General features: G+C 35.9%; 1 protein-coding gene across 2 annotated transcripts in view; it reads left to right on the top strand.

Moving 5' to 3' along the window:
• RASEF (RAS and EF-hand domain containing) overlaps positions 1-23,393 on the top strand; it is a 39,307-nt gene extending 15,914 nt beyond the window's left edge. Inside the window, exons 4-17 of one of the 2 annotated variants that reach the window (XM_064438232.1) lie at positions 2,325-2,420; positions 3,529-3,606; positions 4,012-4,127; positions 4,918-4,986; positions 5,865-5,949; positions 7,341-7,432; positions 10,249-10,483; positions 11,537-11,674; positions 11,743-11,911; positions 12,863-12,944; positions 14,235-14,349; positions 15,184-15,303; positions 16,318-16,394; positions 18,216-23,393. In XM_064438232.1, coding sequence (XP_064294302.1) covers positions 2,325-2,420; positions 3,529-3,606; positions 4,012-4,127; positions 4,918-4,986; positions 5,865-5,949; positions 7,341-7,432; positions 10,249-10,483; positions 11,537-11,674; positions 11,743-11,911; positions 12,863-12,944; positions 14,235-14,349; positions 15,184-15,303; positions 16,318-16,394; positions 18,216-18,324 — 1,581 coding nt within the window. In that variant the 3' untranslated portion in view covers positions 18,325-23,393. The remainder of the gene's footprint in view (positions 1-2,324; positions 2,421-3,528; positions 3,607-4,011; positions 4,128-4,917; positions 4,987-5,864; positions 5,950-7,340; positions 7,433-10,248; positions 10,484-11,536; positions 11,675-11,742; positions 11,912-12,862; positions 12,945-14,234; positions 14,350-15,183; positions 15,304-16,317; positions 16,395-18,215) is intronic. The other variant, XM_064438233.1, reaches the window with a different exon arrangement.
• The last annotated feature ends 968 nt before the right edge of the window (positions 23,394-24,361 follow it).

The raw sequence follows: 24,361 nt of genomic DNA, 5'->3' as shown, positions 1-24,361 counted from the left end.
ATTATGATGATGGTGTATGAGGGCCTGGATCTCCCAAAGTTGATGGGAAATTCTCTTTTAATGTGCTCAAGTTCTAGCCATTGTTTCAACGGCTTGCAGTCTTGATGGAAAAGTACAAGCATCCTCTTCCTCCTACCCAGTGATAGATAAATTAAAGCCACATGTGGCTGTGTAATTCTAAGCAGAAAGCAGTACAGTAAAACCACCCTACCTGTGTTGTCTGCTTCATGTTGAACTGTTACTAAATTCACATAAGATAAACATAACTTTATGATGTGCATAAGAATAACAGTTTGTGAAAGTGTTCTAATGTGGGCATAAGAAATACATTAATTAAAACATATACTATTGGCATAGTTATTGCTTTGTAGGTACACAGTATACTGAGTCTGTATAATTGGTACGAGTTCTTTCACCAAAGCCTTTGCAGAATCAGAAGCAGCAAAGTGCAGCCTGCCAACTTGGTGATTTTAAATAGTTCACAGTAATTGATCTGTGAAGGTAAATGATATTCTGATAGATTTGCTTCAAACAGCATCTTTTTCTATACAAGAGAAAATACTCCTACCAAACCATCAAAGTAAGTTGTTTTCCTAGGAAGAAAAAAATGACACAGAAATATTACAGCTACCATCCCAGTGAAAAAAGCGTATCATAATATGTTTAATTAATGATAGTGCAACTCTCAGTAGAGATAAACTTTCAATTTCCAGGGAGACTAAGCATTTATGTTTGGAAAACAAATAAATTTGCTCTGGAAAATTTATGTTCTAGAGAAAGTGGTAAATCACTGAAAAAAGCCCTGAAGACTCTTTTTCACTACTGTGAAGAGATGACTGGCATGTGCGTGTTCGCTCACTGAGAACATCCACGGTTATGTATTAGCATTATGTAAAAACATATCGGCTATCCACATCTAGTTTGTGCTTCTCATTCTAAATTGTCCTCAAATTGTCACCATGTTGCATGGATTGTGATTTCACTGTTCACACGTGGCTGTAGATATGAAAGGTGGGCTGTAACTTGTTTCTCACAGCACTCTTCATTTTCACTCCTAAATGTTCCCTTTAGCTTGTACCTCCACATACTCCACCTACTAAAACGCCCTGAGAGTAAATATAAGATATTTACTTTGTGGGATTGTACTAAGGCATTAATCTTAATGCCTGTACTCAAGGCTATTGTTTGTCAGAGTGATCTCACTGGTGCCACTGTGACACCTGCCTCTGCATGATAGTATCTGCAGGTTGAGCCTAGCATATATTTTGTTTCTTCAAGGGAAGCAAATAGTTACCAAACAATACTCAGGAGTCTTACATAGGTGGCAGCTGTAAGAGAATGCAGTATAAGCTGATTACTTTGATTATCATTTTAACACACGGATTATCATCATTTAACACACGGATGTCAGCATCACCTACAGCAAAGCACTGAATTCTGAGCAAAGTCCATGTCTGTCCTTTTCATGTGAAAAAACTCAACCTGTCCCATGGGCACCAAGTATCACTGACGCATTCTGGTTTCTTGTGTTGTGAAACTGTGCACTGACGTCCCTGGGGAGTGACCAGAGCGAATTAAACGCATACTCATCTATAGCATGTGGAACATACCATTCTCCTCATTGTGCTTGCTGTAACTTCCTTTGAAAATCTCTCTGTTTTGATTAAAATAAAACTCAGGATAGTGTACTTGGTTTGATATCCAGGCCAAGTACCATATGAAACTAAAGACGCTGTCATCCACATACTTTTTACTGAACATGGGCCTGTAACACTCCAACACCTGCAAGCAGAAAAAAAATCTAAAAGAAAACCAGAAATAAATAGATAACTGATGGTGTCACAGTAATGTTATTACTAGCACATTGTAAGCTGAGCCATGAAAGGCTGGTTTGAAAAAAAGGGTGTAGTGTCCTGATTTGCGTGTGGGTGTGTATGTATTCATCTATATATGCAAAACACACCTAAATATGTCTACAAATAAAACTTGAACACTTCTTTTTCAGATTTTTTTTTAATGCATCAAGAAGGTTAAGCACAGGAGACTATGACGTGTAAAAACCAATACTAAATTGACCCATATCTTTGCTTTCCCCTTACCATTTAATTACTATGAATAATTTATAAGTGGAGTGCAATTAGAGAATCAGAATCTGTGGATCTTAAGGAAGGGGCAGGTTGATGATATGGAAAGACAAAATTGCACACATTAATTTAAGGGGAAAGCGTGTTGTTTCCAAACTGTTGTTTCCAAATGATGAATGCATTTTTTTAATAAACATTTTAAACCTGTCTCAACTTGTAATGAGATTAAAAATATTACAGGAGAAGAGAAAAGCTGAAGAAGCACTAAATGAGCTGAAGCGCCAGTATGATACTGAAGTTGGGGATCTGCAGGTGACAATAAAAAAACTTAAAAAGGTGAGTGAGTTGAAGCTGTGGTGAGAGTTTATAAAGTATTTTGGGAGATGCTGACTGTATGAGGTGCCTTTCCCAAGATGAATAATCATAATTGTAGTTTTTTAATTTAGTGTGTATTAGTAAATGACAACTGCAGTTATTTTTTTTGGTTGTGTTGTCATTCAGTGCTGTTGTACTCATTCTGTGTAAACTACTGAAACACTTAGGAAGGGGACCAACTTCTAGCCAAACTCTGTTGCTGAATAATTTTCTAGGTCCATCAAGTTGTTAACTCTGCAGTTACTTAAGTCTTGTATTTGATGCATTAGAAAGAGTCTAATATATTGCCTCTAAGTATTTGTAAATTGTAACTCATAAATTTAGATGAAATTGGCCACCCAAATCAAGTAATTTACAGTAATATAGTTCCATTTAGCAGCAAGTGCATTTCTCCTAAATGTTAATGGTAGAGGTGATTTAAGCTGTAATTTTAAACTGAAATTACTAGTGGAACTAATTATTACTAGTCTCAACCTAAATCCAACCTGATCTTTTCATCTGATACCTAAGTGTAAGGTAAACTGAAATCTCAGATATGAATATTGGTTTGGGTTATTTTGGAATTTGGGTTTAATTTTGCCATTAGTTTTTGCTTTAAGTTTTACCAGAATTATAGTGACTGATGAGGATATATTTCTGTTTCTTCGTATTGAATTGCACTTAAGATTATTGATAGAAATGGAAATTTCTCACAAGAAACTGAGAGCTTGTAGTACAAATACTACACAGATGAGGTAGTATATAAATTTTTTTTTTACATTAGCAGGGATCCACCTGTTTATATCTTCTCAATAGCTGGCTTCTCTGTCACTAGTTACACATATTCAACACCTACAAAGTGCAAATGCCCATTAAACAAGTCTATGTATTGATTTAAAAAATTATATAGAAAGCCAGTGATTTTTAGAGTAATGCTGTCTACTCACACAGCTGGGAAAACTCTGGGTTTTAAAAACTTTAATAGCTGTAAAATCTCTTTGGGGTAATTTAATATGATTTTCATTATTTTTATTTACTTTAAATCAGAACAATAGCATACATTAACTGTGCATTTTTTTTATCCTTCTAGCTGGAGGAGCAGTCCAAAAATGTAAATCACAGGGAAGATGTGGTTGAACTGAAAAAAAGAATACATGATATGTTGCTGGTAAGAGATGCCTATAATTAACATATTCATTTAACCTCAGTAATACTTTTTTTTTTTTTAAATAAACGTTTAAAGACTTTGGTAAGTGTATGAGGATCTTTAACTTGGAAAAAACCTATTGTGTATAAATACATACACATTCTAGGTATAATGTTTAGCAATGCCTTGAGATGATATAGGCCCCTTTTTGTGAAACTGAAATGGAAAATAAAAATTCAGTGGTTCTTGCATGCTAAGTTACTGACTTCTCTGATTCAGACTTCTTTCATTTTCTTTCCCCCTCTATGCTCAGATTTTCTAGCCATTACCATTTTGATGGTTTGTATTTTACCATTTTAATGTTAACTTTATATGCAGATGACTATGACAGCTAACGTCTAATACCTTCCTTTTTTTTTTGTTAAGGAAAACCAGAAACTTAAGAAAGATCTCTTAGAAGCACAGACAAATATAGCTTTTCTACAGAGTGAATTAGATACCTTGAAAAGCGAGTATGCAGATCAGACTTTGAACACTGAGAGGTAACGTACTTTTACATGATAATATTTTCACCATAGGGAAAAAAATTCTGTTGTCTGATATAGTTGTAATATGTGCAGTTGGTAGCTGTTATTTTCTAAATTTGCCGTAAATGGCAGGTACACATTTGACACCATGCAAAATATGCCATGACTACTGTTCACTTTTCTTGTCAGGTCACTGAAAGAGCAACTACTGGGTATGATGCGAACTTCCATAATCTTGAAAGGAAGCCCATTTTTTTTTTTACTAGGACTTTAGGTAAAAGTAAAAGTCTCAGCATCAGGCAACCTCTTCCTCGATGACTTGTACTGAGATGAATATCTGTATGAATCTTAGAGAGAATAGCTTTGGAAGTCTCTTACATCAGTCTCAACCAGTTTTTTTCTAAAGTGAATGAAAGCTGCTTCTAGATAAAGAGGCATAAATGACAGTTTTATTATGTGATTATCTTTGGATAACACATGATATTTCAAGGGGAAAGGAGGAAATCCATATGGTTGTTTTGTGTATCTTTTTATTTTTCATTCAGTCTTTGTTGAGATATAATGGCAGAGATCAATGAAGTTACCAAGTGAGTTTACTTTGCATAAAACTGCTTTTAACATAATTCAGCAGAAATGTAAACATAGAAAAACTGTATTCAGAAATATTTTGAAATATCATTTCCCCACTGTATATTTATCACCTCTTATAAATATTGACTGTTGAGTTTTGTCCTCTGCCAAAAGCAATATTATAAAAATAAAAAAGGATATCCCATAAAGTATAACTTCTTGGGTTTTTTTCCAGAGACCTGGAGATGATCCGAGAGTATACTGAAGACAGAGATAATTTGGAAAGACAAATTGAAATACTTCAGTAAGTTCTTAGTAGTTTAGGTTTTTCCTAACAAACTCTGTCCCAACATATTTGGGGGTAAATGTTTTTGTATGCAAAAAACTGGGATGAGATTTGGGAAGAAGTACCAAGCAAAAATACTGAAATTACCTCAACTCTTGTAGAAGGTACTGTGCTATTAACTCTCCAGTGTTACTGAGCCATTAACTCTTCATTTTTTTTTCTTTTTTTTTTTTTCTTGGCCTTACTGACTTTCTTCTTTATGATAAGCTGAATGGGATTTGAGTCTATCCATGCTATTATAAAAATTATTACTCGACTCCTGTTTTCATTGACTTTGCTTCGCCAGTAACTCCCTGTCTTACCATTATCTGGAAAGTACTGAGTGTGTGCAGTATCATACAAGGGGCATGCAGATTTTTGCTTTCAAGGAGGGTCACGATGAATAGGTTTTTTATATCTTTAGTTAATTTCTTTATCCTAAAAATATGCTTTCTTTCAAGCAGCTGAATCACATCTGTCCTTAGAGTCATCTCACCAATACTTAAAGGGTAGTCAGGGTAGTCTCTTTGTATTTCAGAAGTGGCTGTACAGGTTTACTACCCCATAGCTGGTTTTTTGGGGCCATTCCTACACTGTTTTTTTTCCCCTCAGCTGACCACAGACGATGCTACAAGAAGTGAAACAGGGTTTTCTGGGCTGCTTTTTTTCACATACAATCATTTGTTTAGTATGCGACAACACATTTCCAGTTCCGTGTTACTCTTTAGTGTTTATCTAAAGAAAAACAGAAGGTTTTTTTGATGTGTATTTTTTCAGTTTTTCTTTGTGATAAGTTACATAATTTTTGCTGTTTTCTCTACTGTACTCCTGCAAGTTAAACTATGCTTCCTTGTCAGATCAGCTAATAGAAAGCTACATGACAGCAATGATGGTTTAAGAAGTGCCCTTGAAAACAGTTTCAGCAAGTACAACAGATCATTGGTATGTATTTATAATTTTGTTGTGTTGTACTAGGAAGTTTAAGAATTAACACCAAACACAAATTTGTTTGTACTTCAGTGGGTACTCAGAAAATTGAGTTTTATTCAGTGTACTCACTCTGGGAATACACTTGCATAGGTGAATTTTGTTAGATTTTACTTCTGATTTGTGAAATAATGCAGTTTGTTAGAGCACAACTACTTTCTGAGGTGGTTTGGAAAGCAGTGATTTTTTTGGTATGGTATGGCCAAATATATCTGAGGTGACTAATTCAGCAATTTCTCTTGCAATAAAGGGAATATGTTTGTATTGTGTATATGGGAGTGCCCTACTACTGAAAACACGCTTTTTCAGAAAACTGCTTTCTTTAGTAGCAAAGTCTTAATGTAATTTGAATTTTTGTCCAGGCAAGTCACTGGGAAAGCAAATAGAAGAGACTGCTAGTAGGCACCTCAGTCAGACCCTTTAGGCTATCACAAATGTATGGGGATCTGTTGCAACAGATGTCCCCTGGCATCTTCCAAACCAGAGAAAGGAAGGCTTGAAAGTTACAAAAAATTTACTCTGCACCGCTATTTTGCAATATTGGGAAACTTCTTAAACTCCAAAACTAATGATCGGGCAAGCCCTTATGCCATCAGGAAAGCAGTTAACTTTTTTAGAAGGATGGGACCAAAATAATGGGCCCACAGAGACAATACTGGCTGGGAAGGAGGAAAATAGGGGTCATTGCCTGTTTCCAGCATACTGTACCAATGAACACGAGTGCCTTTTGCTGATACAGGCTACCAGAGATTCACTGCAGATGCAACAAGAGATACCATTTGCTTCTGCCATGCCCTGAAACATAAGGGAGGCAGTTTACAGAGAAGGCAGAGGAAACTATTCCCATTAAATAAACGTGTAGAAGGACAGCAGAATGTATGAAATACTCTGTCACGTGCTATTGGTGATTTCTCTCCTCCTCTCCACTATCTCACTCGAGAACCAGGAGGTGTCTCTACTGAAACTATCTCAGCCATGACATTTCCCTTTTCACTTTAGTAGTCAACATGCCATTTTTCTAAGTGTCACTTTTCAAATTTCAGCATTTCAAAGTCTTCACATGCTGTCAATGAAATCATCCTTTTGGAACTTTCTGTTTCTTTTGTGGTTGAGTGTGGCTAGCAGGGTCAGTATTAAGGGAACAGTGGAGCCTAAATGCTATATGTAAGGGGCTTTTTGACTTCCAGTCCTATATAAAGCATGAGGCTTAATTAAAAATAAGTAGTTGAATATATATGAAAATACACCTTAGTAATTTTGATGATGCACACTTTTTTCATGACAAATCTAGATGCTTACCCTGTGTTCATTGAACTTATTATGCATTTTTTATGTATCTGTCGCAGCGGTTAGCAAACACCTCACCAGGAAGTACCACTTCTAGAAGCAGTCCTAAGTTTAATGGTGGACAGTCTCCTCTAAACCCACGGTATGACAGGTAAGGCAGGTTTGCTTTTATTAAGTTTAAAAAGACTAGGGCATCACACTTCTCTTAGAAGAACAAATATTGTCAAATAACAGAGAGAATAGCTCCGTCTGATTGAGAAAGGAATATGTGACCATAGCATATGATCTAAAATACACTGAATTCAGTAGGAATCTTTTCAATTACTTCAGAAAACTTAGGAATACTCTTTTCAGAACAAATTATGAACTTACAGAGAGTTCAGATAGCCTCTTGTTTGGTGTTGGACTGTTTTGATTCTAATTTGATTCTTAATCATCCTTCCTTGTCTCCAAGAAACTATAAACATCTGCTGAGGTACTCGGTTAGCTAGCTTACTCAGTACTTGGAAATCAAACATTTTTAGTCCTATCTTCAGCCTGAATGTCTGGCTTTTCCATGTAATAATTATTACAAAGGTATATGGGCCTAATTTGTCAAAGGAATACACACCCTTATCTCACACTGACATGCAAGGGTAGTGAACGGACTTGGATATTAATGGGGTAAGAGCCACAGAGAACAGTAAGTTATCTAAATGCAAATATCGAATGGTCAGACCTACTTTGGTTTTGCATTTGCTGGATGCCGGTCATTGATCAGAGCTCTCTCAGATTGTTGCAGACTCTCACTGAAGTCACTGGGCATTGGATCCAACCTCATGTGCCGGACATCATGCTATGTTTTCACACTGTTTTTTTCTAAGAAGCTGGAACAGACAGCAAAAATATGTGTCCCTACTCAACTGATAGATTGTTTTGTATTATTTTTCTTTCAGTGGTAACTTCAAACTCTAGAGAGATCTCTGAAAGTTCTTAATAGTCTGTGCTTTACATTTTGCCAAGGAGATGAATATCTTTGATAGGGATTAAGTTGGCTTCTGCTTCATGCTAGTAGTATCCCCATTCATTTTAATTCAATAGTGTTAGTTGTCTTCTGCTATCTCCATGTGAGATGTGCTTGCTGGCTGTAAAGTTTTGCTTGCCACAAACTGATTTGTTCTGCTGAATGCAGATGAGACCAACTCCCTTCTCTTGGACCCTCTGCAAATCTTCAGAGGCATCTACTACTAAGTTGCATAATATATTGAGTAATTTTCTGAAGGGGTAACTAAAGCCTCTCTGGAGGCTTAGTGATGTCTTTATTAGTACCTGCCTCATGGTAGAATCTATGCATTCCCACAAAAGTGAGAAATGCAAGCTACTTTAGAAGAAAGTGTATGTGGTAGGAATAAAACTTACTCTTAACAGGTGTGACTTAGTAGTATTGAAAGACAGAAGGAGATAGGAATGTCCCCAAACCTGTTGATTTTCAGTACTTTGTCTGGCTTCTGACATCAGATCAGCATCGAGAGATACTAATTTGCATTATAGCATGTTTTAAGCAATTTACATTAGTAGGTATACTTCTTTCTTGAGATGTATCATACGTCTTGGTCTAACTTGGTTTAAGCGCATATGAAATTCTCAGCATTGAATTCATGCGTCAGTGAGGCTGAAAATTGACTACTAAAGACCTTTATTTCAGGGAATGCCTGACAGGCTTAACTTCATTATAGCGTGCACCCTTCCTCTGTATTTCAGTGATTTGGTATAGGCTAGTGGGTGCATGGATACAAACAGCATGGATGCTGTGAAATTCCACAGGAAAGATCATGCTCATTCATGTGGTTATTCATTAGCCTGGAAGGATGTAGATTAGGTGGTTCTGGATGTTGTTACATGGGACAATGATGCCTCTGTCACCTCTATTAGGCCACTTGCAGAGAGGAATTATATTTGACTCAGTAACAGCTTCATAATGTGGTGATTCTCCCCAGTGTACTCTTCTGCGGTGTGTCATTGCACTGGGAGCCCCCAACCCCTCTGGCAGCAAACTGTCTTTACAAAGATTGATGCTGACCTTGTCTGTTCTAGCAGTTTAGTGCTTCAAATCCATTCCCAATAGGACAGTGCCAGACTGGTTCTCTCTTCTCCCCGCAGTGATTTGTGCCTGTCCCTGTCTTGCTGCAGGAGCAGGATAATGATTGTAGCCACAGTAAACTTTTTAAAAAGATAGATTCTTCTAAGATTCACTCTGATAATCTTTCTTTTCTGTGCTCTCATTTACTTAAATGAAAACAAAATTGTTTTTTCTGTAAGCCATACTGTCATTGCCACATCCATGGAAGTATTTTTATATATTACAGCACCCAGAATGAAAAAAAAAGACCTTTGAAGGAATGGTGAGGGGAAAGAAAGGACTTTCTTGTAAAACCTTAAGTTTTGCATAGCCTATCAAACTGCAAGAGAACACGATTCAGTGACTTCTTCCACCATGACTGATGTACTGAACTCAGTTATCCCCTTTTCTATATTTATGGCTGTTACTTATTGGCCTGTGTGCCTCTGTGAGCAAATGGATTCATTTAAATTAGATACACTATTTGAGGTCACTTTATTTGTCTTAGCCTAGGCCAAAATTAGCTACGCCATCAGCTATCATTTTCTGCCTTTGATGTCTTCATAGTATGATATTTTCTGAATCTTTTTTAAACAATTATTTTTTCTGTGTATGAATAAATAGATATTCTTACTGAGATTCGGGAAGTCATTAGCAATAACATAGATTATGTAATTTAATTGGAGCATCCTAAGAGATACGATTGAAAAAGAAATTATTTAGAAGAGCAAAATAGACATTGACATATGCCTTAAACTGTATAGTTAGCATTTCTAAGTATTGACTATTCTGGAATGGCTCAGATTTTGTTGGGAAAAACAATAGTGGAATAACTTCCCCCCCCCCCCCCCCCGATATTTTTTTATTAGATCATCTCATTCTTCTTATGTGGATGAAGATTATGACTCTTTAGCCCTTTGTGATCCTATGCAAAGGATAAACTGTGAAGTTGACAGCTTACCTGAGAGCTGTTTTGACAGTGGTTTGTCTACCCTGAGGGATTCAAATGAGTATGATTCAGAAGTGGAATACAGACATCAAAGGATTTTTCAAAGGTCACAGTGTATGCAAGAAAGCTTTGGTGGTGATGCTTCTGATACGGATGTAAGTGCCAGATTTACTCCTTCTCTGAGAAAGACCTTTGGTTGGAGACAAAATCAGTTTTGTGTTTTTAAAATGGAATGGATCTTTGCCCATAGGGTAGTTAAAGCTAAGTACCTGGGTTATATGCATTTAAATAAGAATAGTGACAGGATTTTTTGAGAATGCATAGTTACTCCTTCTTAAAATAAAATGGTTTTTTTTACATTTTTCATAGATTTTTGAGTAATAACTTCATTTTTAAAATACTTTTTTTTTTTTGAAGGTTTTTAAATGCGTGCAGACAGGAGCCCATTTTCTAATGATGCAAAAGCAGATACTGTAGAAGTAAACCAGGTTTCTGTTCACTTTCTCCCATCATGCTGTGGCAGTGAATGAAAAAATTACATATATGAGAAAAAGAATACTGTTAGTGCATACATTGACTTACCCAGTAAGTCTCAGAGAATTTAGAAATACTGGGAGGTATTATTGTGTCCATTTCATTGTCAGTAAAATGGAGAGCTTTACTGGTGACTACATATCAAGGCTATTATCAAGCACAGCAGAACATGGGTTATTTTAGAGCAGATCCTTTACTGTGCCATTAGTATAGACATTTAGTCTCTGTGGTTCAAAATGCTGTGAATAGTGCTGATTACAGCTGTGCTGTATTTAATTTAGCTTGAGTAATAATAGCACAGAGAATAATGTCTTGTAGGGAAATTCTTAATTTTGGTAAAATAAGCTTTGAAAGAAAGGATTTATTTATTGTAATTATTTTTTTAAGCTGAAGTTTTTCATATGGAAATTAATTTGCTCTATCTGGAAAATAATGAAAGCATGTATGCCAAACAGCACACATGTTTAAGGACCAAATGTAGGCTATAGTGAACACCAAATGTGAATAAGAACAGAATAATCACAGTATTTTGACTGAAATTGCATAGCTCTATTTGGTCATTTCTCTCTCTTTAATCCAAACTGTTAAAAAAATGTTTTAATCAGTCTTAGGTGTGCCTTTTGAAAATAGCATACTTTTTTCACCAGAGCTAACACACAAGCTTGCACTTTCAGGTTCCAGAGATCAGGGATGAAGAAGCATACAGTCCTGATAACAGCGGTACAGTATTAGACTGGAAGCCCTCACGACCAGTAAGCCGAAGCAGCTCAATTGCATCAACGAGGAAATATATATCTGCTCTCACCCCTCAGGTAACCAGTTCTTTAGGGAAGAAAAAAAGTTTTTGATACTAGGAATTTTTTTTTATGAGTTGAAATAGAGGGGTTCTCTTTATTTTCAGTCAGGTGCAGCTGAATGTACTCCGAAATACCCCAATTCAGAAAAGGCTTACAAGATTGTTCTTGCTGGAGATGCAGCAGTGGGGAAATCCAGTTTCCTTATGAGACTCTGCAAGAATGAATTTCGAGGCAATACCAGTGCAACCCTGGGTATAGTTGTTGTTGTTGTTCCTAAAATATTACAGTGAATTTCATTGCTGTTCTGCAGAAGTGGGTGAAAAGATTATGCTCTGTGATTGCTTGCCAGGGTTTCCTGAGTGTACAAACACGGTTTCTTAGGCTGTGAGATCTAATTGGGTACTAAAGCTTGGAAGTGCCTAACTGCTATTTGGAGTGGATAATACTCTAATTTAGTTTCTCTTTGCAAAGTACAAAGCTTGTTACTGAACAACACAAAGCACCAGAAAAGGGAGTTTCAGTGTAATGAACTTAGAATGTATGAATGATCCTTTTTGCATTTTTCATTGCTTTCTTGTCTTCTCAGCTCTTTCCTCTTTCCTTAGTATTTCGTACTATACTTTGATGTTTTTCATACTACTTCTGTCTCCATTTCTTCAAAGTGTTATTGAAGCTTTGGTTTTAAATGCAGCTGCAGGGATTTCTGACTGACTTGTGTATATATTATAGCTGTCAGCTAACAAACTTGTCTTACTGATTCCAAAGACTGAAATTTGGTCTTCCAATCAAATCATAGTTATATATGTGTTTTATTGCTTCTGATCCAGGATTTGTCTTCTAATTTATCTTTGCCCTCCTTGGCCTTTGAAATAAAGTCTGTATTATACAACATTTTTTCTTCTTCTATAAAACTGCTTAGCAAAAAAAAGCAGAGCGAGGTCTTCTTGTTTGCTGGTTATAATGCCAAATTTGTGTCAATGCTTCTGGGAAAATGTGTGGGTAAAATATTTCTTTTAAATGTTTTTCTAAAGACAAATTAAATACATTCAGGGGATTATTGCAGTTCAAAGCTATGTGAACAACTGAAATCTCATAATCTGTTAAAAAGATATAACTATTGTATGTGGCACAACTTTTCATTTTCTGTGGTTTTTTTAAGGTTATTGATGTTTTTTATTAGACTATACACATTATTCTTTTTAGGTGTGGATTTTCAAATGAAAAGACTAATTGTTGATGGAGAACCTGTAGTGCTACAACTGTGGGACACAGCTGGGCAGGAGAGGTTAGTGATTCTCTGCACTTACGTAGTTTCAATTGTTTTGTTTCTAAAAGATGTTTGCCTTTTTTCATCCAGGTGAAAAAAATTTCACTAAATATTAGATTGCCCTATAGTAAGCCAGCGTGGCCGTATGTAAATGTCTATGAACAGATGTGATTTTGCTCAGCTGAGAACCCAAGACAGGTGGAATGTTCATTTGCTAGCTTTGGTGATGTCTGAGGTAATCTTTCTCTCTGCAGAGAGAAATAGTTGAGGTGCATCACAACATTAATTGATTAAATCCATGTGTCCCTCTCTTGCAATACAAAAAGATGGAGCAGGTGTTCATTGTTTCTTCAATCTGTAGTCTTTAGCTTTCTTCTTACTTACAGACCTGTATTTCTGAGCAGGTTTGATCTTGGAAATTCCCTTTTTTTCACCCTTCTCTCCTTTCCTTGAAAGTCCTGATCCTGATTTGCTTGTATTTAGTATATGAAAACTTCTTTCCAGAGACTAAAAAGAATTATGGGTAAACTGTACAGGTTGCTGAATGCATATCCAAGGTTCTTAAAATTATTGTTTAGAGTTTCATCAAAATCCTATGACATCTTACTTGAGAGCCAGTACTTCTTTACTGACAGCTTTTAGGGTTTATTAAGAGGTTAATCTAACACCTTGGAAGTCAGTTTAATCTGTTCACTGACCAAGATTTGTACTGGGCTGTATGTGTTTACTTTTCCTGAATGAGTGATTATGTGAAGTAGATAGTCAGAGGCCTAATCAGACGCCTCCCACATAATAAATTTGTGAAGAATATTTTAGTATAAAATGTAAATACCTAGTTGCTGTACTTGGTTGTTAAGTAGATTATGTTATGTTAATGGCAAAGATGACTGTAACCGGTGAATTCATTCCTGGAATGAGTTTATTGGTTTCCTATTTTTATAAATTCATCAAAGCAACCCACTCAATTTATGAATTTATACATAGGAGAAAAAAGCCTTGCCACTGAATCAGAAGTCCAGTGCAAAGCAGGTTATTTGTAATAGATACATTATAAATTGTTTTGATACAAAAAAAAAATATTGATTGCTATTTAGGACAGAATCCTGCAGATCCTTGAGGATCATTTGTAGACCTGCATCACCAGTGTTCAGGAACTACTTATGAAAAAAGCTTTGAGAACGCTCATCTTGTAATGTGGAGAGAATCTTACTCAATAGTGCAACAAAGTAACGCTGTGTTCTTAATGGTGTTAAATTGAATTTTTTTTTTTGATAATGTGGCCTTATGCAAATCTTTTTTTTCTGAAAGATTCCGAAGTATTGCTAAATCATACTTCAGGAGAGCAGATGGTGTCTTACTGCTATATGATGTAACGTGTGAAAAAAGCTTTCTTAATGTGCGAGAATGGGTGGATATGATTGAGGTAAGACCCTTAAGTATATACAACTTAAAAACTATGTTTCACTGCATTGTTAACCTTATTATTTATAAAATTTGAAGATCTGTGTATTGGAATTAGCCAGACTGCAGTCTCTCATAGGAGTTAAATCTACATGGAAATCGTAAATGTATCCTGATGTATTGTTAGTGTTAAAACTGGCACGTCTTTTTCTATAAAAGGGTTTCATGTAATCACACTCTTCCCATTCATTTCCTTTTGAAATGAACATGAGAACCCATTTCAGATACCCTCATGTGGATGGGTTGAGTGTTCCTCGGAGTCTTTGCATTTTAAACCAATACGTTAGACTCTGTAAAATAGCTATAGTTCAAGTGAAATTTTCAGTACTTCTTTCTACTATTACTTCTCATTTGTTTATTTGAATACAAATTTGTGCTTAATGAAAATGGTTTTTCTCTCATACCAGAGGTGTTTAATAGGAGGGAGAGTGATAAGTGAAATCTTTCATTCATCTTCTGAAAGCCGTTTCTTTTAATCGTGGTATAGGAGTTGTTCATTTTTCCCATAGTAATTTTGTCATATAGCATTTCTATTAACTTAACACATGAAATTCCTTGCTGGGAAACATGGTTTATGGGAGTGGAAGCATATCTTTGCAGGCTGATGTTTAAGCTGGATGCTTAAATATTGACTTAGCTCATGAAAAGTTCTCAGCATGACTTTCATCATTTGTCATTTTTTGTGGCAGTGCACATGACGTTTTTTGTGGAAGGAAATCAGTATGGTGTGATGATACTAGTTACCTTTTTGAATTCTGAGTGTTAAAGCAATAAGGAAATAAAATCTTCTTTACAGGATGCAACTCATGAGAATATTCCAATTATGATGGTGGGAAACAAAGCTGATCTCCGTCAAGCTGTTACAGAACAAGGGCAAAAATGTGTGCCTATAAACTATGGAGAAAAGCTGGCTATGGTAAGGTCCGAGTCTACCTCTTTAGTATAAAATGGTCTTAAAAACTTTAATCTGAAAGTCATGTGAGAAGCTAGTAAACAAACATAATTTTCTGGTCATTTGTTCAATTTAGTAATTACGACTCATGGATACTTTTTATGAAAACTCTTCTGTTTGGATGGTGTTTGCTGGGCTAAATCGCATCTCAGTGTCCACTGAGCTGAACTTCATTATTGGCTGGGATAGTCTTCTCAGTCTTTATGGTGAAAAAGTGGATGGACTAGGAGGCTGAGTTTCTCTGCTGCCAAAGAGAAATTGGCAGTGCAAATAGGAAGGACACTAGTGAGTGTATGAGGCTTTTCGCCTGGCTTGTCTGTCCAGCTTTTGAGTGTAGTATTTTCATCTTCAAGGGACTATCTTGTATTCCTGCTATGTCTGGAAAAGAAAAAAAGGAACTCTGCTAAAAATAGAAGTGTAGACAAGTTTTTTTTTGTGTGTATTTATATGGGGGTAAGGGATACACATATCCCATATTTTGCAGGAAAAAAAAATAGAATCTTTAGAGTCTTGAGTTGCTGAGTACTTGCGCAATTGATTGATTATACTGAGGCAGATATCGTGTTTGTTATTTATGGAATTACATTTCCAGTTAACCTAGAATGCCAGATGCTGTAGTCTGAGTAGCTAACAAGCTGGATTCAGTAACCAGTCCTAGCAAGTCTCTTCCTATTTTGCCATCTTGTGGACAAGAAGATTGAGTTTGGATGTTAAGCCTGGGATGCGTTTTTTATTCAGTTTATTAATTCAGAATATACTTAATATAAAAAAGATAAAATTAAAGAGCAATTACTGTTTTTTTTTCACAGTACTAAAGTGAATATGTTGGAGAATGATGAGTACCAGAAGAAATCCTGTTCTTTTAAGTGTGTGTCGTCTTTCTTTGTGTTACTGAGGAAACCATTTGTAATTGAACATACATATTCATGTGGGAACTGTTTCAGATTAGATGGATTAACATTTTATTTTTACTTACAGAATTACAGTGCGCTGTTCTGTGAAACAAGTGCTAAAGATGGATCTAATGTTGTAGAAGCAGTTCTTCATCTTGCTCGGTAAGTCGTCATGTTTCTATTTTCAAGTAAACACATCTGAATTCAACAAACAAAACTTAAAAAAGAATGCCATGTTAAATCTTTGCAGATAAATGCAAGACAGGATTTATTCTCAGTTCAATCAAGAAATGTTTTTGCATGCAAATATTACAAAGCTGTCTCAATAACTAATATTTAAATTGAAGTTCAGTTATGGAGCTCACAATTTTAAAACCTGTTTGGTGAATGAATTACATCTTTAATGGTACATGGATTTACTTTCTAATTCTTAAATTAGTTTCAAATGCGTATAGTTATGTATAATTCTTAAATCTTTCACATATATTAATATATGTTCAGTTTTATTACTGATCATTCTAATCTACATATTTTCTTTTATGTCCCTTTCTCTAAACTATTTAAAAGATAGAAATTCTGATTATATCCATTTAGCAATCTGCTATTTCAGTGATAATGTGTGAGCCAAACATTACACTACTTCTAACTTTCCAAAGCATTTTTGGTTACAATATCAGTTTGAAGGGCTGGTGGTATGTCATGAATCCTCAGCCTCTGATTTTTCAGTTTAATACATGGAGCTCAAGGCCAGAATTACAAACCATATTCATGTGGTTTTTGCAGCAGCCTAATGCAATAATGAAACTTTTTGACATTAGGTCAGTATTTGATTAGTCATTGTTAAAATACAACTGATTAACATGGCTTGAATACAAAATGCTGGCTTTCTAGAGAGGATTTTTGCTTCTTCAAATGAGACTTTGAATAGCACCAGGAAAATGCATCTGTCACAGATGCAGCAAGAATATAGGCATTTGTTTGTCTGTTGATGTCAATGGGAAGTTAATTGCTGATTTGTTAAATGACTCATTTCCAAGAACCTGGCCATGAATGCAGCAGTGTATAATGAAATTAGAGAACATACATAGCACAGTTATGTAAAATTAATCACATTTGGAAAATTATCTCGATGTTTAAACATGATAACTTTAACTGTTTCAAGGATAAAAAATGTTTTGGCAGTTGGAGTCTCTCTTTTCAGAATCTCAAAAAAAAAAAAATTAAAAAAAAGATATTTTTCTTCTTTGATCCTCAGATGGTGTAGACATTGCCCAGAACCTTGGTCTGGAATGGTTGGCTGCAGTTTCTTTACTCAAGTCGCATTAATTAGTATTCTTTGAAAGAAGCATTTCATTTTGAAAGAAAAATTTCTAAATTAACATTTCATTACTGTTATGTTGAATAATACAGTATTCTGAAAGGAACTTAAAGAATTTGATTTACTAATATGAGGAGGACTCACATCTAAAAGCAAGAAATTTTAGAGCTGGCTTTTGACATTATAGGGGGCCCATAGTAAGAATACTGATTAATAATCACTCATACATACACAGCTTCTAAGTCTGCATTTATAATAAAACATCCAACAATATGCATTTTTCCTCTGAGGGTAGATTTATACTTGAAATTGCAGTTATTTAGTTATATACTTTCAGCTATGAACATATGCTGATTTGATGGTAAAATAGTGAAGCAAACAAAGAAGAACTATCAAAAAAAAAAGAAAAACGGAACGTTGTGGAGTTATTACATATCATAAGTTATTACATTTCTATAACTATGATTTGTATAAAAATATTTATACGATTCCCAAATTGGAAACTTATGACACATGTTGATTCTGTGCACTAAAACCCACAGTTTTAACCATGCAATAGATGACGGTGACCTCTGTAAGATACGGTGGGAGAAGTGGAACAGTAAACATGAATAAAAACATATGAATTGAGTGCAATTTTTTTTTATTTGTTGCTTTTTTTACAGTGAAGTGCGAAAACGAAGTGATAAGCAAGATGATACAAGGTCATTAACCAGTCTGGCCGGGACACCTGTCCAAAAATCGGCACTCATGAAAAACTGTTGTAATGTTTAAGTGACAGATACTTTTCCTGACCTAAGCAACTTGTATGTTTAAAGTAACATAATGAAGGATTTCAAGAATATATTCTTTTTATTGGGGATTTATACATTTGTGTATTTAGAAATTGCACATCATATTAAGAATCCAGAATCTACTCTCTACTCATTCATATTTGTGCACGTGCTTTGCCCCGTAGGCTCTGGTTTCACTTTTCTTAAGTAATATAAGTTGATGAAGTAAGCTCAGAATAACTGCTACAGTAGTCTCTGCATCAAACATTGTAATATATTTTGTCTTCTTTACCTGCTTGCTTCTTTATAGGTTCATTATTCCTTACATACAGAACATGGTAATATCATATATCACTTCCTGGAAAACAAAAAATTACAGCTTCAGTTAATTTAATCTCTTTTTGCTCATGTCTGCTTATCTAGTTTTTTGAAGGCCTTAAGTTACATGTTGATGAAACATTTCCCAAGAAAACCCCAAACCATTGAAAGGTTGCCTAGATCCAGGTTAAACCCTGAGTTCAGGGCATGAAGCAGGGTGGTTTCTGTCAGAAGACAGTGGCAGGTTGATAGGGTTCCGGTGTAATTCTGCAAAAGTTCCTGAGTAAGAATTGATTTAATTTTGGGACTTGGGGTTTGATTCAGAACTGAGAAGTAGACTTTACATCTGATCCTACACAGCTCAGAAGTAAAAGTAGCATTTGCATGGACCGTTACAGTTCAAAATTCCAGAGAGACTATAATATGTGTGATATGTAGGATTAGTGAGACTAATGATCCACTACCTGCTTGTTTGTTTAGACTAGATCATTATTAGTATTACAGAGAGAGGTGGTTTGTAATTTTCCCGTTGTTTTTCAAATGTCTTCCATTCAGACACTAATTGAGCGATTGTAATAGTACAGAGGAGCCTGTTTTAATGGATATTCATTATACATTTTTAAAGTTTTAAACCTGCATGTGAAAGAATTGCTGCACATACACAACCATCTGTATAAACTGTTCATTAAAAGCAGTCCCTGAAATGAACCATTTACCTTAATGAGAGTTCGTTTGTCTGATTTTAGGAAAATTCTGAGAAACTCACCAGTGGGTGGTAGCTTTAGGTGTCAGCATCTCTAAAAACTGAGTTGTTATTGCTTATAATAGTTCCTAACAGTCCTATAGTGTAGTAAAAATTGTAGATATTTCTATAGTTAACAATCATGATCCACTTCTCTGCTTTCACTGATTTTGATGGGAATGGGATAGGGTCCATTCAGACCCAGCAAACCATTGCAGTCTTTTCTATGTATATTAATAAAACGTCTTCAGGCTGAGACCTAGCTCAGTAAATCAACCTTGGATAAAGTTTTATGGACTGTTGGGAAACCCACATGACTAACAGCTGCTACTGTATTTTATCAGCATTATATTTGAACACTGTATAGTCTGTGCTGTGTTATCAGTTTTATAAAATGTAGAGTTCTCAGAAACAGGGTCTTCATAATGAAAAAAAAAATACAGTTTTAAAGTAGGAAGCGCAGTGTTTTTAGGCATCCTTTCAAACCTCTAGATCACAGCAGCTAATAAGTACCTGAAAGCTTGTTCTTAACAAGACAGAGAAATCTAATGCCAGAAGGAATAAGACATTTCATGTCACTGTATTGTACTTCAGCCCTAGAATAGAAAACATGTTTGGTGTCCTTTTTGAAGTACTAAGGGAATCTTCTCACACTACCTGATTCCATCCGGAAGGCTTTAGAAGGTTGAAGCATCTTCCCACCTAGCAGTACAAGAGGCCTCACTGTAGTCCTGAGACTTATCTGGAGCAGGTAGCAGAGAATGAAGGAGATGTAGGTGTACCAGGAATATGGGTGGTCACAGGGTTAATAGTAAACAATACATATGTATTATTTAAACAAGAAAACTACAGCTGTAACTAGCTTCTCTGAGGAGAAAACCACGTTTAACTGAGCGCATTGATGAGGGCCTCTTCTGTGTTGCGTGTAAAAGCTTCTGTCTCTCCAAAGGAGTGAAATGGTAGTAGAATTAATGTGGCCTGTACTTGCAGATAGTTCTTCCTGCAGCAGTAGGGAGGAGAGAGAGAGATGATCCATTGCTTGGTTTCTAAAGTGTAAGCTTACAACATGTAGGCATTTGCATTTCCTCAGGATGAGAAGGTCATGATTATGAGCTGTTGATTATGTTCCAAAATATCACTCTGTCAGTGTTATTAATTTCTGTTAACTTGTAGGGCTTAGACTGAGGCTCAGTGTCCTATGTGTGTCTCCTGAACCAGAGTGTTTGACCAGCTCTGTAGTATTGGCCTGCAGTAAATGAGGTGAAATATATTTGCCTAAACCTTGTTGGCACACCTATGTGAAGAAAACATTTTGGTTGGATACAGACTATCACATAAAGTTGTTTGCAGGACGGATTTCTGGAAGTGGTTTGTCCAACCTCCCAAGCACCTAAGCAGAGATGTACTGTTGCCAGCCCTAGATCAGGTTAGCTGTGGGTTTGGCTAGCCAGGCTGTAAAAATCTGCAAATGCAGATACCACCACCATTCTGGGCAGGCTGTTCCTGTGCTGCACTCCCCTTCTAGATAAAGATTTCTTTCCATGTCCAACCTCAGTTTCCCAAGTGGCTACAAATTTGTAGCTGTTTCCCCTCGTTTTATCATCTCCTGCTACTGAGAAGTGTTTGGCTGTGATCTTGGTAACTTCCCTTTCAGTGTATGTAGGCCATTAGATCCCCCTTGGCCTTCCTTTCACTGATATAATAAACATTGTGAGGTATCCCTTGCAAATGCGAGTTCCACATCCCAGAGTTAGCTGTGTGCATGCATGTGCAGTAATTGCTTTCATATCTAAGATTCACGTGGCACTCTCTGTATGATAAGAATGTCCATGCCTGTAGAGAGCCTGGTAGGAGGATGTGAGTTCAGGGACCTGCCTTGACACCTATTTTCTTCTCTCTGCAGGACTAGGCCATTGATATTTTGGGCACTTTTTTTTTCCCCCACTGATTTTAATGACCAAAATCTCTCTTGTGTTATTTTGGCCAAGTTATATAAAGTGAATCCCTTTTTTAAAGCTCTGTAATTTTTATGTGTCATGTAAAGGAACCTTAATTTGAAACAGTGTTGTTTTTTAAGTAAGATTCAGTGTTGGAAATGGTTAACAAAGTTTTACTGTGGCATAGTTTTATGGTCAATGTCTAAATTACTAAAAAAGCACTACCAAATGGGGATGTAGTTATAGCTCAGTTGGAACTGGTTTTGGAAATCCTATGATGATCAACTCCAAGTATGAATATTTACATAATATCATGTAGAATTCATGTTAAAGCAAGAGAACTTGGAAAAGAATTACTTAAATTTAGGAATTAAAGCATGTATTTATACATGGAAATAATTAATATATAAAGTTTTCTGTTGTTTTGCTTTGAAAGGTTACCTTGCTTTCTACCAAAAATATAAAATGGTAAACATCAGCTTTATGCTCTGACATGGTTGCACTATTGTACTTTGAACATTATTATGGGTTTGTTTAGACATAAGGACTATTCATTTAATTGCACAAAGTTATTTTAGTTAGCAGATGTGTTCCCTAAATGCATATATTTATTTGAAAAGGAAAGGCCTTTTGTGTTTTTCCTCATGATCTGTAGATAAATTATTGTTATTCAGTTGACACAAAAGTATTATTTTATCCTGTATTGTGTTTGACCCTTTTTAATTGTGGTGTAGTACACATTTCTGAGGCAATAACTTCTGTGGGATGCTCTGAAAATATTTTGTTTGTGTAAGTTCTTGTAACCACTTTGTGCCTGTTGAGCATACATTAGGAGCTTAATCAGACAAGCTGCAGCTTCTTTTAGTTGTTCTTAGAAGTACAGTTATGGCCTAAAGTGATTTAAGTATATTTTTCTGTGTAGCTACTTTTGTTTGGACTAAGAAGTCCTCTTATTTTAGGAGAAATAAATTACAGTTTTAAATATGTGTAGCCTGTTAAATGTATCCCAAGGAAAGTATCTACAGGCCTCTCCTGCAAGAAGCATCATCATACACATGTGCACCCATGCAGATCCCCAATTAAGCTAATAGGTTCTGTGCTAGTGCAGGCAATATATAGATTCTTTAAAGAGGTTTCCATTTTTCCCTAATCCACTGCTGTATAACAATGCTAGGTAACTTTTTAGGGAAAAAGATGTCAGTGAAAGATCTCTAATTCATAAAGCAAAGGGAGGTATTTATTCATATAGACAAGGCACTTTATTATATTACAGAGAAACCCACTTCCAAGGCGTTTCTGGCTGTATTGTATAATTTAAAAAATGGACTAACATCGCATGTGCAATTCGAATGCCCTTTACCACTCTGTGTGCCAGATTTGATACAGCATGTAGTGCTATCCCTCTGACCCTGTCCAGGCTACTTATGGATTGGAGAAGCTTTTACAGCACCAGTTATTTCCGTATTTCTCTCCCACTCTACTACTATCACACCTAATCCTTTCTTATTAGTATCTTTAGGACTGGTGATATTAATATTAATAATTATTCCTTTTTTTTTCACCTATCTTGTTTTTTGAGAAAACCCTTCTTATGGTAAAAGAAAATTTGACTCAGATCTGTGGAATGTATGTTCAAATGTGCTACTCAGTTTGTAAAAAGTCATTTTTGTACAATTTCTGCTTTTTGAGCTATGGCTGTAGATAGCTGGGTTTATAGGAAATTAGTCATTAGGTGGCTGAGTAACAAACCCAAGCTGTGAAGGTTTCCCACTGAATATAAAGTGAACTGTTTAAAATAGAACTGTATTTTCACACTAGTATGAGGAAGAAATTCAGTGCCAATTGCATGTGCCAATTTTATTAAAAGTCCGGTATATTATATAAATAAGGCTCTAAATTGTGAAAATTTTTGGAAATTTAATTTATACTGTTTACAAGTAAAACTGAGGTGTTCATGCAGTTGTTCCTCCTCAAAACTACAGATCACTGCATTCACTGTGATTTTGTACATATATATGCTCAAAAAGAACTACACATTTCCTGTATTACAAATTGCTGTATAATAAAATATGCTTCAATGCCATTTTTCTTCAGTGTATTTTCTTTCTGTCAGTGCTCATGAGCAGCAGTCTGGCATAGCATCTGTGACCTGTCAGCTTAATGTCGCTAGGGTTCACCAGTTCCTGTGGCCAACAACATACAAGAGTGATGCAACCACTGTTATCTCTAGCTGCCTCCAACTTCTTAGCCTCAGTAAACAGCCATCAGCTTATATCTCAGCTGAGATGTCGCTCATTGTGAATCCTGAATAAGTCTTGAAGTTATGCTGCTGTATCTGTTTACAGAGATGCTTTAGCCAGTCTGCCTCTAACCTCTAATATGTGACATTGGTAAGGCAAGAAAGAAAAGGAAAAAATAGCCAAAAGTAATAAGCCCCTATTGTAAGGGGCTCTAGACCTCAAATAGAAAATACTTAGGGGTCCATATGTCAAAGAAGAAACTGCCCCAAAACCCAAATGAAAAGCTGCTTCAGGTAAAATTGGCAACTTTAAATGTTATCATAGAATCACAGAATCATTTAGGTGGGAAAAGACCCTTAAGATCATTGAGTCCAACCGTTAACCTAGCACTGCAAGTCTACCACTAGACCATGTCCCTAAGCACCACATCTACGTCTTCTAAATACTTCCAGTGATGGTGATTAAAACACTTCCCTGGGCAGCCTGTTCTAATGGTTGACAACAATTTTGGTGAAGAAATTTTCCCTAATATCCAGTCTAAACCTCCCCTTATGCCACATGAGGCCATTATCACTTGTTACTTGGGAAAAGAGACACCTTCCTTGCTACAACCTCCCTTCAGGTAGCTGTGGAGAATGATAAGGTCTCCCCTCAGCCTCCTCCAGACTAAACAATCCCAGCTCCCTCAGCCTTTCCTCTTAAGACTTACTCTCCAGACCCTTCACCAGCTTCGTTGCCCTTCTTTGGACACGCTGCAGCACCTCAATGTCCTTCTTGTAGTGAAGGGCCCAAAACTGAACA

Source organism: Phalacrocorax carbo, chromosome Z (genome assembly GCF_963921805.1).
Source record: "Phalacrocorax carbo chromosome Z, bPhaCar2.1, whole genome shotgun sequence".
In the NCBI taxonomy this organism is placed as follows: Eukaryota; Metazoa; Chordata; class Aves; order Suliformes; family Phalacrocoracidae; genus Phalacrocorax; species Phalacrocorax carbo.
Note: the sequence above shows the minus strand (reverse complement) of the source record. Positions and strands in the feature narration are given on the sequence as shown.